General features: G+C 29.0%; 1 protein-coding gene across 1 annotated transcript in view; it reads right to left on the bottom strand.

The window, feature by feature from the left end:
- Positions 1–21,883, bottom strand: part of LOC148305704 (kin of IRRE-like protein 1) — a 157,462-nt gene that overhangs the window by 94,687 nt on the left and 40,892 nt on the right. The window contains exons 2-3 of the mRNA XM_088266219.1: positions 8,625–8,954; positions 2,825–2,954 (exon numbers count right to left, since the gene is read on the bottom strand). Coding sequence (XP_088122345.1) covers positions 2,825–2,954; positions 8,625–8,724 — 230 coding nt within the window. The 5' untranslated portion in view covers positions 8,725–8,954. The remainder of the gene's footprint in view (positions 1–2,824; positions 2,955–8,624; positions 8,955–21,883) is intronic.

Genomic DNA, 21,883 nt, shown 5'->3' with positions numbered 1-21,883 from the left:
TTAAACACCCGTTGGACTTATATTGCAAGTACCAAGAAATTGTGTAATAGGCGAGTGTCGTTTCCTCTAGGGGTGGTGAACCATTTACTATGGAAATTATGATAAATGTTAAAATCAAAGAACCATGGGAGATTAAAGTTAAATTTTAAAAAAGGTATGCCAGTATCGTAGTAAATACGAATTTATTTCAAAACATAAATTTTTTGGGTTAACTATGTATTTTTCCCCTGAAGCTAATGAGGAAATGATGAATTTACGATATTTTTATTAATTTAAAAGTCATCATTTTTAAACAATCTCAGAAAAAAAAGTTTTTTCTTTAAACTGAGTATGTTCTATATATATATATATATATATATATATATATATATATATATATATATATATATATATATATATACATATACATATTTATATATATATATATATATATATATATATATATATATATATATATATATATATATATATATATATATATATATATATATATATATATATATATATATATATTTATATATATATATATATATATAAATATGTATATGTATATATATATATATATATATATATATATATATATATATATATATATATATATATATATATATATATATATATATATATATATGTATATATATATATTTGAAAAGCCAATAAGGGGGTAATATTTTAAATCTTAAAAAATCATCTCGTAATTATTATTATTTGCAAATATGTTATTTGTTTAAATTACTTATAAATTACTTGACAGTATACAGAATTTTATAGATAATGGAGCATAAATTAACAAGTTATAAAATGTTTTGTAAAAACACATAGTTTTAATAGGGTATATACTCCCATTGGCTGACAAAATATGTAACGAAACCTGTTCTGGCGCGACTGATTTAAGCGTTTACCTTCGAACTTTTAACTGGTTGACCAACTGTCTGGAATTTTCGTCAAAAATAGCCAATCAAAGTCTAATACAAATCTATAATAATCTTTTAATTTAAATTATCAGTTGGGCACGCAACATTAAATTTATCCACAGTTTACTTATTCATCGAAGAATTAAGAAAAAAAATGAAAAGAAAGTTATATTTAAGAATATTTATGAAAATCAAACCCTTCTTCTACCAAAGTTTCTCCTAGAGGTTCCCGAGAGGGTTGTTTATACTTATTAAAATACCAACACTTTAGTAAATATTATACAATAAGTTTTGGCAAGATATACATTTTTTGAAAATATACATTTACAATTCTTTTCTAAAAAAATAAGAATAAATATTAACAGTCAAGAAAAAATTAAACGCTTATGTGTTAAACTGAGTAGTTTCGATTTTAACGATTATTACGAATTCTATGGTTAACAATACCTCCCCTATTATATGGGAAGGCTTGTGTGAACGTAGGCTTAGGGTGATTGATGCTTTAGTTAGATTGACTCGCGCGAAGCGATAAGGCATACCTTCCTTTGCCTGACTATTATTAACGTAAAAATAAAGGTAGTTTAGGCTAAATTCATTCTATACAACGAACTAAATGGGAAATTGGCATATAAAATGGTTGGAATTAGAAATGAGATGATGAAATTACAAGAGAGTGATGCGGAGCAAGTAAAAATCAGAATATTATAATTTTACTGCGTAACAAATAATATTTTAGTTTTACAAATAAAGTAATCATTCTTGTTTGATAAGTTAAAAACGAAAATTTATTAATTGATGAGAATTCAAAAACAACTCCCATTATTTCAATTCAAATAATATTTTTAGGTCCTCCTCTTTCTTATAACCCTCATTCGAACCCAATGGTGGATGGGGCATCGCATCGTTTAACGCAGTGTTCTCTTGATCGTTACTTTCATGAGGGCAAGGTGATCAATCTTATGCTTTAGCTACCAGTTCAGGGTAATATAAAATAAATATCAAATATGGAATGAAAAATCAGTAATTTATTTTTCATAGACTCAAAAACCTAATTTTTTATTAGTTATTTTTAAGGACTCGTAATTATTAAAAGTGTCTAAGTGACACAAGTTAGTATGCAACTCCGAGCGAAAAAACCTTTGTTTTCTCATTTTTCTACGTATTATACATCCTTTATTTCCTTTAACATGAACAATAATGTTCTTATCCCCGAATTCTTACACAAACATCATCTGTATTCATCTAAATTCCCTGTATTCTCTCTTAGATCTAAAGTGCGGGACTGATCATCCTGCAATCATGATATTTACGTTCAAGTTAACACCGCGTCAATCCAATGCCCAATGGGCTTAGAGAGGGGCCTTAGAATAAAAAGAGAAATGTATATTTTTAAATTTGACATTCCAACATTTTCAATATTTTAGAACAAATTACTATACTGTGATTGATATTTAAAAATTGCGATAAACCAGGGACCATTCTCCTTAATCAAACAGTGTCAATTATTTTTCCCTACTCGACCCATGTAATTATTAAAAAAAAAAAACAAATAAAAAAGATTTTAGACAAAAGCATTTGATTCATCCCGAAAATCGATGAAATAAAAAATGTTTAAGCAGCTTTATTTTTTTTGTTTCCCGTAATATTGAGTTTTTAGTTAAAAGTTTAGAGTGAAAGATGATCTCATTTATCGTATCAACTACTACTTCTTCTACTACCATCACGCCGTTTCCCCGCAGGGGTAGGCAGAGAGGATGGAACGCCACACTCTTCTATCCTGAGCCTTATTACCCCGCAGGTGTAGGCAGAACGGATGGAACGCCACACTCTTCTATCCTGAGTCCTTATCAAAAAAGCTATTATTGCATTTATCGGATAGGAAAAACTTATACAAATAAAAATACATTCACCTGTACAAGGGGATCCCCGCATCGTCTCTGAACCAGAACACCATGTGAACTTTATCCTGATGTCCCGAGGATATGTCACATGGAAGTTCAGCTATTTTGCCTTCCACAGCCTGAATGTCGATTGTTCGAACTGTAATAAAAATGTCATCGATAAGCATTGATGCAGTCATCGTATTCCACAGATCTGGGTACTCGTATAATTTACAGTTTAATATTTGTTACAATATTTGAATAATTAAGAAACTGAGAATGAAAGAGATTCAGGTAACATACTCATATAATTTTAAATATAGAGTATGTTACCTGAATATCTTTTAGAGATTAAGGTAACATACTCACCTTAAGAAATTTTAATATTCTATCTATTTTAAATTAACGCCAGTCACAATATTTATATTATTTTATCATATCTCATCAAAGATGAAGAAGAGTATGGAAGTCTGGGCATTTACGGGGTTGACGACCGTCATCGGCTGGTTATATATATATATATATATATATATATATATATATATATATATATATATATATATATATATATATATATGTTTATATATATATATATATATATATATATATATATATATATATATATATATATACATATATATACATATATATATATAAATATATATATATATATATATATATATATATATATATATATATATATATATATATATATATATATATATATATATATATATATATATATATATATATATTTATATATATATGAATCAATTCAGAAACATTGTTACTGAATTACTAGAACTTCACTAGAGACATCAATTGGTGAGATGAAAATAACTTTTTTCTTGAGCAGAAACTCCTATATTTATATTACAATTATGTGAAAAAAAAGGGTTTTATTTGTTTTGGACTAATATTTTTGATACTCACAATGGATATTAAATATTCAGCCCAACGAGCTCGTCTTTTAATATATTTATTGGCCTATCCGGAAAAAGCGCATTTGTTAAAATATTAATCTCAGCGGTGAAATATTGAAATGTAAATGGAAAATAAACTCTTTAGCGGGTAAAATGATGACGAGCATTTAAATTTGCGTATTTGATAAAATATATCGATAAACTTTGATGAAAATTAATTATTTGGTTACGAATTGAGTAACGAAATATTTGGGAATAAACGGTTTGAACCTGAATTCTATTTTGAATAATTCAATCTGGAATCAATTGATAATATTTAACATAAAATATTTGATGGATGTTTTGAAAATATTACATTAATAAATAACAATTATTAATAGCAATAAATACAATAATACAAAATTATATTATTTTTTGACATGTCAACATAGATGAAGAAGAATATGGAAGTGTGGGCATTTACGGGGCTTACGACCGCCATAGGCTAGTTAATAGGTGATCACTTTACACCAATTCTACCCATGATTGTTAACCACACTACTCAAATTCTCGGACGTTCTGTATATATGATCCGAATTCGAAACATTGGAGATAATCCAGATTTGAGTATTTTGGACACACTCAAAATGTTGCTAAAACAAATTAACATTAAATTTTTCTGCCTCTTTTTTAGTATACTTGCATGTCCACTTGTGAAAAATTCTTTTGCAAGCAATCATTGATTAACTATATAAAATAAACCTTTGGCATAAAATGCATAAAGCTCGTCTAAGCAAGCTGTGTTGACTAATAAAAAGTCCATGAGATAAGGTAATGAAACACCCCGACATCTTCTCGCTCAAACATTTAGCTCAACTCTAGGTACTATTTTTGCCGTAATGTTTATAATAATGCATTTGAATAAGAATATTTTAAATGCGGATCGTTTTATATTAAAGAATCTGTTGTTATTACTTTTTTATTACGTATGCAATTAAAAAAAATGCAATGATATTTTATTACTATATATATATATATATATATTTATTTATATATATATATATATATATATATATATATATATATATATATATATATATATATATATATATATATATATATATATATATATATATATATATATATATATATATATATATATATATATATATATATATATATATATATATATATACATATATATATATATATATATATATACATATATATAAATATATATATATTTATATATATATATATATATATATATATATATATATATATATATATATATATATATATATATATATATATATATATATATATATATATATATATATATATATATATATATATATATATATATATATATATATATATATATATATATATGTATGTGTATGTATATGTGTGTGTGTGATGAAATAAACAAATCTAATGTTAAATTGTCAAATATTTAAAAATAAAATGATTATCAATAAAACAAAACATATGTTTCTGCATAAATTGTAAAAGAATTTCATTCTTATTTTATTAAATATAGACTTATCATTACACAAACATTTTTTTCTAGCATACTAACCAAAGTGATCACCAGAACATACACATACATACAAACTAATACTTACAAATATGCTTGTGGTTACACAATATTTTAGCAGCTATGAAGAAGCATACTGTCAGCCATGAGTAAAAATTAAGTATTTTGTGCGTTGCTGTTTCGTTCAACGGATGGCGCTACCATTGCGGTCAATAAAGCCGTTTTCTAAAAATGAAACATGTTTCTACCAGTTACCGGCAAAAATATCTATTTGAGATGTTTGTGTAAACACGTTACATTAAAATATCAAAGTAATCGGTAAAACATTAAAGGAGACTTAATATTTAAAACAAACGAACATTAACATGTTTATAAAAATTTTGTAATATTAGTATAACACCACTCACCGAGTTCTTGGTTTACCGGTTTTGAGACATACCCGTCTCTTCGTCAGGTCGATCACTGCACTACCATGGTAACAACATTATAATCGCTACTATAGTATTATCCACACACTTTTAACTAAAAGCGACTGACTACAAAGTAAATACTTCAAATATTGAAAATAATGAAAACATTTAATTTTCACAGATTGTAGAGGGCATGTATGACTAGATGAATGGATATGAATGAAGCTAGGAGTGTATGTCAGAACTGAAAAGATTGGCGTTCTATCCTCTCTGCCTACCCCTGCGGGATAGCGGCGTGATGGTAGTAATAGTAGTAATAGTAGTTTAAACAGTTTTTTTGTGATAATAAGATTCTATTACTTTAAACGTCAAGTTACATGTAATTTAATAAGGCTTTCATTAAATTCGATTATCTTCTAGTTTCAAAATAATAAAAGAGTGGCTTTTGATACGTGATCGACTTTCGTACTCCGTCCAATTATCGGATACTTAAATACAATGCAAAAACTCGATGTCAAAGCTTTGCAAATAAGAATAATGCTTAAACACGACGGTACCTTTGAGAAACTCTTTTATATGATTTTAAAGTTCTGGATTTAAACGAAATTGCTCCTTAATGCTTTAATTACCATTCCTTTGAAAACGAAGACTGTAGAGACAAAAGGAATGCACCAGTATGCGGCAATCTGCCTTGGGTTTGGTTTAATTACTGCCTTACGTACTACTAGAATTAACTCCGGTTAGTATTAGCTTAAGTGATTCTACTGAAACGGTATCTTGATCTTGAAAATTCTTTTAACACAACCATGACTTTTCGACAAACAAAAAAAATGGTTTGGTTTTATTTTATTTTATTTTTAAAATAATTCTCTTATTTTTTTTAATATGAGGACCCACTCTACCTTTAATATGTTTTAAACAATAAATTAAAATCTGTCTTGATTTTCTTTCTTAGATATGAATGACTTATGATGCATTATGTACATACATCGTAAAGCTTGTCATCGGTTGCACAAACTGTGATATATGTTTAATTTTAATATAAAACTATTGGTTAAAACCACTGTTGAATTAATTAATGTATATTAAACACTACTAGTTTCAAGAACTGCAAATGTTCTCATCAACAAGTGAAAATACAAAGCTTGAATTGTCACCTGTCGATGAGGAAATCAAAATTCGACGTAAGTACTACCAAGTACTAGAAGTAAGCCATATTACTTTTACTAAGTAGATTAAACATTTACTCACTTTTTGTATCCTACCCTAGTTCATTTAAAATCATCGTCGTCTCCAACGAATCTGTGGCTGAGAATTCATATTATATATTAAAAATACTATGCTTACATACATTAAAAAACATATATAAACAAATAAAACATGTATACGTGTACACTATTGAGTTTATTTATGTAAACACGACTACTTTAAGAACTATAAATGTTTACATAAACACGTAAAGTTACAAACTGAAAGTATAAAATTTGAATTTTTCCTTTTCGATAAAAAACACCTGTAGTTCTCGAAACTAATAGTTTTTACATTTTTGATTTTTCAAATACACATATTTGAATTTTTTATGTACATAAATATTTCAATTTCATACTATTTCTAAGCGTTTTCTGAGTCTAAGCGTCTCATTATTAGAAATAGGTATCAAATTGTGGTAGAATGGGTTCGAACCGAGAAACTCTGATTTAAAAGTCCGCGACACAAACCACGAGACCACAACTGGACACATTTAAACAATTGTTTTATTTATATATTTAAATCGCCATGTCATTCCACAAAGTACATGCCAATCCAATAAACGATTTTGATTTGGTAAACGGAAACGTGTTTCAAATTATGATTTTTATAACTACGTACATAAAATAATAAAAAAAACACTTCTGTTTTGCTTCAAAAGATGTTACATTTGCTAGCTTGTTTTGTCGTGGTGTGTTTAAAGTTTGGAAAGAATAAAGCAATATAAAACACAACAAAGAAGGCGACCTTTTGAAGAAACTTGATTTGAAATTCCAAACACAAAAAAAAACTTCCCATATTTATTTCCGGTAAGTCAAGAAATACATATATATTTTACTGAAAAGAACTGTGAGGGATTACGAAATGGATTCAATCAATGTTAGGATATTTTTTGAAAACGTTTTTGTTTTTATATTTGCGGTTGAACGTGTTTTTTTTTGAATGAGATTAATGCTCATTCCATATTTGCCATAAAATAAACACTTGAAGTAAAATCACTACATTATTTTCATAAAAAAACTAACTAACCATCACGCTGTTTCCCCGTAAGGGAAAGCAAAGAGAATATATTGCGCAACAATAAGTTTTTATACGCAATTTTCACCCCTTCCACATTCATACATTCACGCATTCCTTCACCCCTTCCACATTCATACATTCCGACTCCTGACCTGGCCACTTTTAAGTATTTGAAATACTAAATCATGCCATTATTATTTATTTTTTGTGACATATATTGCATTATCAAATAGTTTGTTCTCAATTTTTTAATAATTAAATTTAATAATTTACTTTGTGGTTAGTCATTTTTACTTTTATATTTTTTTTTACAAAAATGTAACTAATTTTAGTATTACTAACTAACTACTAAGCAACTAATTATAAGTGTGTGAATAGTGCTATAGTAGTGACATGTAGTATTGTGTGTTGTAGTGAATGTCCTGACGAAGAGACGGGTATGTTTCGAAACCGGTACACAAAAAATCTCGGTGAGTAGTGATATACTGATATTACTAACATTTTTGTAAAAAAAATATAAAAGCATGAAATAGTTTGATTATTTGAATGCAAGGTAAATAGCTGTCACAAAATTTAAAAAAATCGGTAAATTCGTAACACTTAAAATTTTAACCCTGATTGCATGAAGAATTTAGTTGAATTAAGTGAATTGCAGTGAAGAATTAAATTAAGATACAATGAATTCAGTTGTATTTTTGTTGCATTTTTACCTGGTTTTTCTATGCTGTGTTTCCCAAGAGTGGCTGGATCTGCAGTATTGGCCATCAGCAAGCAGGACATGATGACCAGCAGCAGTCTCCTGCACCACATCCTGAATGTTTGGTATTCCGCCACTTTGAGGTGAAACCCCTCAATTCACTTCACATTGTGTCAAATCATTTCATTCCTTTCGAGAAATTTTCAAACACATTTTATTATTTTTTCACTTTTTGATATCAGTTTAAATTTTCATATTCACCAACACAATTTTGTTTTTATTTTAAAAACTATACTTTTCTTATAATTTTTGGATTGAAGACTATACAAGACGAGTATTGCATCTGAAAAAAGAAAAGAATTCATTTGCAAAATAATAAAAAAAATCGCGGTAAAATAAAAGGGAAGTTTATATTTTATTTCACCTCCGCACGTGGAGATTTTTAGTTTAATACCCAAGAGGGTGAAATGAATGGAGAATATTTTTCAATCAAAAATTGATTTCAATTACTGGTTCCTTAAGGACAGGACTGATCATCGAGTTTTCAAACAATCAACGATCTAGTTAATATTGATCTGACCGATCTACGATCTGACCCACTATCGTATGCACCATGGTGGGGATAATGCACAGAATTTTTTTTTGTATTTCTTTCATGGAAGCTGTTTATTGTAATTTTTTTCATTAATACCAACTTATTGCACTATCTCTTTTCAGGACCGTCGAAATCTTCTCAAAAGTACAGATTTTCAAAACGTATATTTTTACAATGTCATTTTCAACATCGAAAAAACACGTAACCCATTTCTCCCTGGTAAAACCGAGTATTCTATTTCTTCTGATCCTACATTTTTTTATGTAAACAAACTAATTATAATTAGTTAAAATTAAAAAAAAATGTATTGATAATTATCAACTTCCTTATATTCAACATAACATGTTTCAATTCTGACAGTGATTAAACGTAACAATAAGTATTATTTAAATGATAAAATATATCATTTATATAATAAAATAAAAACTTCATAAATAGTTATAAAAAAATTAAGTTACAATTTTACTATGCTTAAATGTAGTTCCAATAAGAAATTTAAATACAAAACTTACAAATTATGTGTAATTTGAATAATATTAAATGCAATTGACAAAAATTTAAAGAGTTTAATTTTCATTAACAAGTAATATATTTATAAAAACAAAAATGCTGAACAGATTTCAGTAAAACTTGCAGTAATTGCAATCAACTGCCAAAGAGGGTGTTAAAATGATTTAACTGAACCCAAAAGTTTAAAATTGGAATAATATACTACCAGTAGAAAAATCTTCACTTGTGAAAATATATTTCAGGGGCCATAAAAACGGCTGGATTTCACACTGAAATACACGGAACATAAATAAAGAGGTTTAACTGGGGGCAGTCGAAATAGATGAAGAGCTCTACGGGTTCATTTAAAAGCCTTCAATTTTAGAAATAAAAGCACTTACGCACATTCTCGTAACAACAACCAATCCACAAGTTCATTACTTATAATTTGAAAATGAAAATTTTCATGAGGAATTTACAGATCCAAAATAGAATTGAATAAGATAAGTAATTTTATTTCCATATCGTGATCACTTAAAACAGCCTATGACGGTCGTCAGCCCCGTAAATGTCCAGACTTCCATATTCTTCTTCATCTTTGATGAGATGTAAAAAAATAATTTGAAAATAACTCCTGTTATTGGAGTCCGCCTCCGTAGTGTAATGGTCAGCACGCTCGGCTACCGTTCTGGAGGTCCCGGGTTCGATTCCCAAGGGGGGTAAAATAAATAAAAGTGATTTTTTCACTGTAATATTTATTCAATATTACCATGGACTGGTACCTGAAGCGGAGGGCTGATCACCTTTCCTTCATGTGTAAACGATCAAGATAACACTGCGTTTATATGACACAGTGCCCTATGCACCATTGGGGTGCGGATAAGGGTTTTATTTTATTTTATATTGGAGATAATCCAGATTTTGTAAACAAGTATTTGGACACACTCAAAATGTTGTAATATTTTTTTCCGTTTTAGAAACTCAGATAATACGTAGTTTTTGTCGTTAATTTTTATAAATGTTCTGTTGATTATTTTAAATCTAAGGTTTAAACTTTAATTTGTTTTCCAAACAATAAGTAACATTTTTATTGTTTTTATTTAACGTTTGTGCTTAAATTCTAAACTAAGACGTTGTTTTTTTAAATTATTAAAAAGAGTACATAAAAAAGAACTCGTCAGTAGTTTAGTAGTCGTTAGGCACCTAAGCTTACAATAAATATACGATGTTTTTTTTGTGTTATCGTTTTACAAGTGAAATATAATTATTAAATAAAGAAGCAAAATAAAATTCAGTTTCTCTACACTACACAAAATAATAAAAACTATAAATAATGGAATCAAGGATAAAACGTATTTTTTCATTTGCTTTTTAAAAAAATTCTTCAGCCAAAAGCGTGGCCCTTTTTTCTGTCATTGTGAGGTAATAAATAATAAAAGTGTAAATTTATTTTTTCATAAACTCTAGGGTGTAGTGAGTATGTAAAAAAGTGAAATTGGAGTAAGGGTGTGTCAGAGATTGAGCTTAAATAAACATAATAGATAAAGCACGTAATGTATAAAATACCTTTGTAATTTTGAACGAATAAACGTAACACAAGAACACATGGACAGTTCTTTCTTTTGTTCAATTTAAATATTGTAACTATGCACATACTTTATTTGTATTTTAAAAAACTTTTGCTTAACATACTATATTTGTACATTTAAGTGCTTTTGAAATATTTTAGACGTCATGTACAAACATGTAAGTTTTTTTTTACGAAAATAATCCAAGTTTATTTACGGGCGATTTTATTTTTTTAAATTGTCTAGTTTTTTCATCAATCTATTCGGCAGTCACTTTGGAGTTTAAAAAAAATAAATTTTACTTGATAAATATAACTTTTTCTTAAATTGTTTACACATGTTACACGTGTTTTATTATTGAAATATTTGTGTATTTGTGTTAATGTGTTTGATAATGATTCGAAATGTATGAAATAATTGTCACAATAGATTTGAAGAAAAATGGTATTAACCAAGCAATGTTTTTCTCAACCCACTGATTTAAAATAATTTATTAATTATTGATTTTATTTTTGTGTACAAGCAACCTTATTTTATTTCGTGATTATCTGTTATTTACTCTTAGATTTGCATATTTTTATTATAATTTTGAATTAATGCATACCCCCTTGAAGGTCTCACGCGGTTAAAAGGTAATTAAAACTTCGTTTACAAGAAAATTTATGCTGTCAATAATTAATTAATATCAGCAATTAATCTAAAAACTTTAGTCGAATGTCAGAACTTTTTGAAGGAATCACAATGACGGTGAATTATGATGAAGCGGTTTGAAGAAAGTTGATAATTTAAAATTAAATTTGATGACACGATGGAGACAAAATGTCGGGTTCAGTATTTATGACAGATCAAATGGCAGAGAACTATGCTTAAGTAGTTCATTATGGAATTATAAATAGGTAAAAAAATAATGAAAATAAATAGAAAAAAGAGACAACTTATGACAACAAACGTTGCGGGATCTTCATTAATAAAATATAAATCATAAATAAAAAATACACAAATTTTATGACACAGGTTACTCCCACTCAGCTACGTACATTTTTGTCAAAACAATTTATTGTTTATTTTAAATGCATCTTCAAATACATTACGAATCATCAAATATGTATGGCGTTTTATTCTTCCACGCGTACCTGTTCGGGAGTACAATAATTATTGACCGACTTTTTCTGGGGAGTGGATTTTTTTTGACGAAAGATTTTTTTACGAAATCTTTGTATTATGAAGATAGAAGTTATGTAAAAATAATAAAAAAAAAACTCACGATCTCAAGGTTTTATTTTATGATAAAATAACAAACAATATGAAATTGACGATGTATATAGTTAAGTACATAATTATAAAACACAATTTTGTATAGGAAAACTTTGATTGTCATATTATTTAAGGAGCTACTTTGGTTCATCCCGGCCCAGAGTTTTCTTGTTTTGAACTATTAATCCGGGTTATCCTGTATCGGGTTATTTATACCTTACCCCAACCGTGAAAAATAATTAAACTCTGAATACTTCAGCGAATGTTTTTTGTTTTGATTAATTTTCAATGATATTTCTCACATTTCAGCTAAAATGTTTTATATATTAAATAATTTATTTCGGATGTAAGTCAATTTGTCCTGTTGGTTAATAGCTGAACAATTTTTTTCCAACATTTTGAGTGTGTTCAAAATATGGGTTTTCTCCACATAGGAGTAACTTCGTTACTTAGATACGTAACTAAGTTAACTCCTTAGTAGAGAAAACCAAGATTAGCACATAGGTACTGAAAATGTTGATAGTAAAAATAATTGGTCAAATTGTAAGCGTTTCCCAGAATGTAAAAATAATACGGGGTTCGGATCTTGAAAACATCTAAAAAAAACAGTCTATGCTAAATAAAAGCTTTTTTAATCCGACATAGATGGCTTTTGTGAACTCATATGTACTGTGATGTGAATTTAAAAAAAATGATATAGCATGTCACCACTGAAACACATAACAATTAACAAAAAAATCTTAGTTAACAGCGTGTACCTACTAATGTTAAAAACGTCATTTTATTTTTACTTTTACAGTTTTGCCACACGGTGCCATATAAAAATTACTAGTGCCAGCGTTTTGGTTGAAGTAAAAAATATTTGTATTGAAACGATGTAATGAGTAGATGGATTGTCACCACTGAAATACGTTATAAATAACATTAGAAATATTAAAAAAAAATAGTTAACAGCGGACGTCATGTACTACAAATGTTAAAAACGTCATTTTGTTTTGATTTTTTTAGTTTCGCCACACGGCGCTTTATTTGTGGACACTGCACAGTGTACAGGATTACCATTTTTCTTTCATTTCGACACTCTGAGTGTACACCAAAGGGAGGTTAAAAAATGACTGCATACCATTTTTAATAATAGCCTTATGAGGGTAAGTGGTCGCACGGTGACCAGAGGTACTTTGCATAATCCATTTTGAGGTTATTCGTAGAGCTGCCACTTTTGGTACATATATTGTTTGTACTGCTACACTCTAGCGCTCTTTATAAAAATCAAAAGCGGAGTTGTGTTATTTTTATGCTGCATACAGAATTTATATTTATTAAACATATGTTATTATATTGTATTTTGTTAGACCGGCAGTGACGGGGATATGGAAAACTATAACATGTAAATTACAGTGAGATTGGGATGAATTTTTCTTTAATTAAAAAAAAATCACCGTTTAATTTTAGCGTACATAAAAAAGTTGAATTTAATGATACAATTTTTTTTAAGATTAACCTGTCAGAAAATACATAAATATGTCTTTTTACATATTTTCTTGAAACTTGAATATCAGATAAATAAATTATTGAATACTAAAAAGTTAAGTGATGCGAACAAAATACAATATTATTATGGTCCTAGGTCAATTGATTCAGAGGGTAGACCTACATAAATCATGTAATAATAGTATAACATGTAGCGTTATAGTAAAAACAAGCAGTGATAAAATAATATGCCTGATATTGTATACATTAGTGATATTGAACAGTTTGATTGACATGTCATATATTTATAATACAATCTGAAATAATGAATTTGGGTTACAACATTAGAATGTTTTTTTTATGCCATTATTTAAGAGTTTAATTTTAATTTCTTTTCAAATCATTATGTTAGAGATAGTAGAAAAGTATTTAGTATAGACTCGCATCTTATATATAGCAATTAAATGAAATTCTGGAAATAAATACACAAAAGTATCTAAAAAAATAGAACCCTTTTCAGATATATTACCTAATACCCAATTATGTTTAATAAGACTTTATGAATGTTTATTTTATATTTTAAAGCATTGTTAATTTTGTGGTATTGTAATATAACACTCTCTTTATCATTCATCGTTCAATTTGTGTATTTAAGTGGTATTTCACAAAGTGAACGATTTTGTTTTTTTTTTTAAATGTAAATTTGAGGGATGAACCCAATCCCAATACACCTCATAAACTGAAAACAATTGGCGAAGTCACTGTTATTGAAAATAAGTTTCATGATAGTTTGATAACAACATTCGTGATAAACTCATTATTTAAAATAATTTGTTCTTACATAAAACAAATTTTAAATTCGTCGTTTGTTGCTTCTATGGTTAGTGCTAAATATCTCTATATAGAGATTTTCAACCAAAACCATCTCATAATTAAGCTCTTGGTAATTGAGAAATGATAGCATCCCGCAGTACAAGAAGAGATGCTCGCATCAGTTTTACCCTTTTAAAGTTAAATTGATACATAAGTCGACTGTAACTGGCGTTTTAGAAACCGCCATGTTTGTCTTCTTCCCACCAAGTACCCGTTTAATAGGATTAGCTCACAAAGCAGAAGGAAACATGGATCTCTGCGAGATGACTTAGCCCACAACTGGCCCTTAGCTGTTTTCATGGTTGTTTGTACATTTAGTTCAATATAGTCTGAGATGTATGTACCATATGTGGGTAACGCCAAAATAAAATTAATGAATTCGCTTTAACAATTCGAGAAAAAATACAACTTAAAAACAAAAAAAATAAATATTAAAAAAAACTTACTTTCTAAATAACCATCACGCCGCTTCCCGGCAGTAGTGGGCAGAGGAATGTAACACCACACCACTCTGTCTTTTGCAAATTTTCTTCGCCTCTTCGACATTCTTGCATCTCCTCATACACACCCGGCGATTATTTTGACTCCTAGCCTGACCCGTTTCAAGTATTCGACATAACTGATTGTGCCAAGTTAAAAAAAAGTAAGAGTATTTAAAGCATTTTCATTGTTTTTAGTCATTTTGACTTTTTTTTTTACAAAAATGTTAGTTATGTTAGTAAATAACCACTCACTGAGATTTTCGTCTACCAAGACGTATTCGTTTTTTTGTCAGCACAATCACTACAGCAGCATGTAAACGGCCAAAATCGCATATGCTGAACATTTTGTATAGTTGTAAGTGTGTGAATAGTACTATGGCAGTGAGGTGTAGTATTGATTGCACTATTGGAGTTATTGTCCTGACAAAGAGACAAGTACGTCTTGAAATCAATAGAAAAAATCTCGGTGAATTGTTATAAACTCACATTTTTCTTAAAATTACCAAAAAGAACTAAAAAATAATTAAATTGGCGCTAAAATACGTTACATTTATTATCTTGCCTTGTTTATTTAAAGAAAAAGATCGAAGTGAAGATCATTATCAATAATGCATATCACATCAAAGAATATCATTAAAAAATTAGATAATAATTAATTTAAGAAAAACATATCAGATTTATACTTTTACAAAAGACGGTATTTTTAAGTATAATATTGTAAAATAAATTTTACAATTTATACTTGGTTTAAATGTAAATTATCACGGTTGCAATGGTTTGATAAAATATAAGAATAAGATATGATAAGTTTTAAGAAGATAGGGTCTTGCTATCCGGGCAGCCAACCGGGAAATTACCATAGGGAAAATCTATTTTTCCCGTATTAAAAGATTTTTCTCGATAAAAATTGTTTTTCACGGCTAGGAGCGCCAAGGGGCGGCGTTATGACTAAGATGGATGCTTTATTTGCGCGAGAGTCACCGGCGTATACATTCATCGCGGCCGCCTGAAATATAGAGCCTATAATCGCCTATAAAAACTTTTTCGTTTATTGTGAAAGAATATTTTTTTCACTGCCATAGTATCGAGGATTTTAGCGTCGAGCTCTGTCGGGGTGCGTGTTTTGGGTGACGTCGGAAGTCAACCGGCATTCGAGTGAATGCGAATCAAACTGAAAATACACCAGACTTAGAGAACCGACTAACTTCAAACCCAGCTAAAATGTCTTTTTTACATAACCAAGAAATTTAGAATTTTATTATTTTAATGGATTTTGGTTATTCATGGGTTTGGAAATACCTTTTGGTTTTCCACAGAATGTATTTTTAAATAATATCACAAATAAATCAGATTTATTATTTTTTTAATTCGTTTTAAAACAACCTATGATATAAATTATCATATTTTCAAAATGACATAAAAATAATATTTATCATACACATAGTCTACTAACAAAATTCTAATATGATTTTTTTAACTGAAAATATCATGTTATTTCACATATTATTTTTGAATATATCCTCTTTTTAAGTGTCAATAACATACAAAATTTATGCAATTACAAGTTGATTTTTTAATGATTTGTTACTTTCTTAGTCTTAATCTTACTACTCTTTTTTTTAATGCCTAAGTTATCAAAATGAGTCTTTCTTAATTATCAAAGTTTCCCCAATATAATATAATCCAAAGAAATAAAAATACTTATTTTAAATTCATTTTTTGTTTTCAATTTGTGACCAATGTTCAATGATAAAAATTGATACATGTTTTTGGTATGTCAACATAAATGAAGAAGAATATGGAAGTCTGAGTGTTAACAAGACTGATGATCTATCAAAGGCTGGTTAAGTGTTATCAATTTACATGCGTGTAACATTCACCATTTTACCCATGATTGACCACCAAACTTCTAAAATTTTTGGAACTCCTAGATATGAATGGTGAATTTTGCATTTGTGTAAAGTGATTATTTAACCAACGTACGACTTGTTAAAAGCCCTGTTAATACCCAGAATTACGTTTCCTTTTTAATCTATGTTGATGTGTCTAAAAATAAGAAAAAAAATAACTGCATTCGTAAAAAATAAGTGAATGAAGTCTAGATTAAGAGAACAAGTATTTGGAGACACTCAAAATGTTGTGAATAAATATTGTTGTATATTGAAATATATTTACTGTACAAAGGGTCATTTCCCAAAAAAAAAATGTTTTTTTTTGTAAAATTTGAGGTGTGAATTTATTAAATTGTTTACGAAATTGACAATTCTTTTGAATTTGAATTTAAATAGAAAACGAAAACTTGTGGAAGAAACCTTTACTGCTGCATGACAGGAATGGTCATCAGTAATTCAGGTATCCCCATTGGATTAGAGAGGATGATATGTTTAGGGCAAAGGTGGAAACAAGATACTTTTATCCGAAGGTTAAGGGTATAGGATGCCTTTGGTGCGCATTTATATAAGAATTTATAACAGTTAAAAGTTTCCTCAGCCCTCACGTGTTCGATTACTCTAGGGGAGGTGAAAATAAAGAAAACGCTTTTCGGGTAAACTCTTTCCAGGCGAGGATCATAACAGTTAGAATTCATCGCTTTGTTTCATTAAAGGGGAAATTATTCTCATAATGTTTATTTTCCTGTTTCTCTAAACTAAAAGCAAATAAATGAGGCCTTGTTCATTATTAAATTCTTATTAAAGGAAAGGTTGGAGGAATGTAAAATGTAACATTTATTTCATTTGCGGTTTTTAAATACGTAAATTTAGCAAAAAAACATCTGAAACTCAAGGAATTAAGTTGTGCAAAAAAAACAACGTCTACTTAAATGATAAAGGTATACAATGAAATAATTTTTCATGTGTATTGGATGATTGTATTTTATACGTTCATCAAAAAATAAAATATACCAAAGCTAGACAAAATACGTATAGAAGTTATTAATGGCGTCAAATGAATGATGGCGAAAAATATGTCATTTGCCATCTTGTGAAATGGATTTTGATGTTGGTGGTATGAAATTTGGTAGTATTGCAACGAAAGTAGAGATTAGTGAAATAGAATTGGATAAAAGCCAATAAATTTAGACATTTAAAGTAATAGAAGAAAGACGACGGCTGATTTCTCTATGATTGTTTTTACTTTATTAAAATTGAATCGAATATTACAGTGAATACACTTGTATTAGAGACCGTAGCTCCGATTAATTGCAGATAACTCAAATGCACACAGCGATCCGTTGAAAGATCTATGCCCAAGAGGTAAAATAAGAAATAAAAAAATGAGCAGAACCAGAAAAGCAGATGTCATGGATCGCGTAGCAAGACTAAAATGGCAATGGGCAAGATATGTTGCAAAATAAAATACCACAAGATGGCCCCGAAAATTTTAAGATTGTGACCTTGAGAGAATAAAAGAGGCGTCGGAAGATCTCAAAAAGATGGTCCGACAACATGGTCCGCCGCTGTAAGGGGTTAAAACTGGCTGTACGCAGCAACCAACCGAAAAAATGGAAGCATACGGAGGAGGCCTATATCCAGCAGTGGAGGACAGAGGGCTAAAGGAGAAGAAAGAAAGAACCATTTACTATCGATTATCTACGACTTTGAACCGCTATTTAAAATAATTATAAATTCTGAAATATAATATGATAAGAACGCAACGAAAATGTTTGAGTCAAATTAATATGCGATTTGCGGATAAATCATTTGTGTTTAACGATTTACTAGTAAGCCGCTTAGTGAAGAAATAATATCCCCTGTTGCGAAGTTTGCGCTTTCTTTCACAGTTACGTCCCATGGACATAGTTGATTCAAGTTTAATACTAATGGAAATATAGAAAACTTTGAAAAGGTTAAAGTGGATACTGAGAGGCAAACTGAGTTAGGCTTTATTTCACAATGCCTTAACTTCGAGCATTTTGTCCTTAGAGGATTACTCACTCCCTAAAGTTCGGAACATTCTTTAAGGATTTGCGTATTTTTGGAAAAAAACGTGTTTTCCAAATCCATGTTTCACAAGACCAATATTATTGACTTTTTCAACACCAAAAAAACTTTATTTTCAAATACTCGTAGATGAAAATTGTACAAAAGAAACAATGAAAATAGTTTATCGCGTAGAAATTCAATGAAATAAGGGGTGATGGAATAATATTGAATTTTTCTAACGTTTGTATACATATTTTTTTATAATGTACTCGTATGTAAATATAAATCTTCTATTTCTATTTACGTAATGTTTTATGTGAGATAGAATGTTTTATTATATATGTAGGTAGAACATATTATATTAAAAAATTCTAGGAAAAAAAAGTCGACCTTAAAAGCATATTTACACTCTCAATTTATTTTTCTTACGGAAATTTCATGGTTTATTTTTATTTTAACGATTACTATTTTAAATCTTTTTCACATCGCAGCATACATGAAGAAAAATATGTCTCGGTATTTACAGGACTTGCGACCTGAATCATGGTATAATCATAGGTGGAATGGCACTTAAACCAGCCTAGGATGGGTCATAAGCCCCGTAAGTACCCAGACATCAATATTTTTCTTCATCTTTGTTGAGATTTAAAAAAGTAAATATTTATTTACTCAAATGTAAGTTGGACAAAACGCTCTTGTTGCTAAATCATATCGACTATCTCATTTTCCCCAATTCAATCACCGTGGAGCGCCCTTGAGGCCTAGTATTTTACGAAAATGGCGCTATGTAAATAACACAATTTAATTCTTTTTAATTTTGTCCGCCTCCGTAGTGTAATGGTCAGCACACTCGGCTACCGTTCTGGAGGTCCCGGGTTCGATTCCCAAGGGGGGTAAAATATATGTAAGTGATTTTTTCACTGTCATATTTATTCAATATTACCCTGGACCTGAAGCGGAGGGCTGATCACCTTTCCTTCATGTGTAAACGATCAAGAAAACACGGCGTTTATATGATGCAGTGCCCTATGCACCATTGGGGTGTGGATAAGGGTTTTATTTTTATTATTATTATTTTTATTATTATTATTATTATTATTATAATTATTATTATTATAAATATTTATGGACACTACACATTCTCCAAGCGGTTATACTATTTTAAACTTTAACAATTACCACCAACGACAAAAAATATAGAGCAGCATTATTTATACATTCCATAAAAATGCATTGAGTGTGACAAGGTATCATAAATATGTATGTTCTTTCGCTTACATAACGTGTACATGAATATCACTGAACTTTACTTTTCCCAAGTGTTACGGAGGGTGGCGTTATATGTAAAAAGTTCGACATTTGTGATCCCCGTTTACTCGATGCTTACACCGTCCTTAGCCTTGCTTTCAAGAATACATCGGAACATGATACCTCAACATTATGTGCATATCATTAATGTGATCAAAATGAAGTACCAATACGCAATTTAGTAGTTATTTACCAAACGTCTCCAAAATCATTAATCTGGCATTTTTTGGTAAATAAGAATCTTCTACTTCATCAAACCCTTATCCTCACCCGATGGTGCAAAGGACACTGCATGATATAAACGCAGTGTTATCTTGATCGTTAACCCTCCGTTTCAAGTACCAGTTCAGGGTAATATTGAATAAATATTAGAGTGGAAAAATCACTTATATTTATTTTACCCACCCCCCTGGAACTTGAACTCGATGCCTCCAGTACGGTAGCCAAGCGTGCTATTGTTTTTAGATACATATTAAGTGCCTTTATAAAAAACATTTAATATAAACAATATTGATTTAGTTTATTCATTACACGAAAAGGAAAGGTATAAATATAAAAGTATCATAATATATTTCATATTATTTTGCACATATGTATTTCATAAGTGTGAGGAATGTGGGTATGTTGTGGACACATAGGTGACACAACAAAATAGAAGCAATCGTGTGCATATCAGTATAGTCTGGTAAGCAGATTTTAGATTTGTCTCCTAGAAACCAGTCATTAGTACAGTCACCTAGTAATACTTATTTATTATAAACTCAAGTCAAAGTATTAACGAGTTATTACTGATTATCTTCCACCACCTTAGTACCTATCAATAAATAACGCACAAAAACAAAAGTTTTATTATGTTCTGTTGATAAACATATATGACTTTACCTCAAAGGCCAGTAGTTATATGCATTTTGTATTGCATTATTTTAATACACGTATTTAAAAATGATTACAATTATTAAACTACTGTTTTCAAGCAATTCAATTTCAGCAATTTGATGTAAAAAACCAACTGGGCTCTTTACAATGTAATCCAAATGTGATGAATTTTGAATTCTACCAACTGTCTGCAGTTGGTAGAATTTTGAATTGTTGGGTAATATATCTTTAATTTACCACGGTTATTGGATTGAATTTTACTTTTATTTACGTATATATGATAATATGTGACGGGTTTTGTCTTAATAAGACATTTTTATGTACTTTTATTTACACATATATGTATATGTATATGATAATTTGTGACACGTTTCGTCTTATTTGAGTATTTGATAATGTCTTAATAAGACGAAACGCGTCACATTTTATCATAT

This window comes from Brachycentrus maculatus, unplaced genomic scaffold, assembly GCF_059751285.1.
Source record: "Brachycentrus maculatus isolate JH-2025_06_01 unplaced genomic scaffold, ASM5975128v1 h1tg000263l, whole genome shotgun sequence".
In the NCBI taxonomy this organism is placed as follows: Eukaryota; Metazoa; Arthropoda; class Insecta; order Trichoptera; family Brachycentridae; genus Brachycentrus; species Brachycentrus maculatus.
This window is presented reverse-complemented; position numbering and strand designations above follow the sequence as displayed.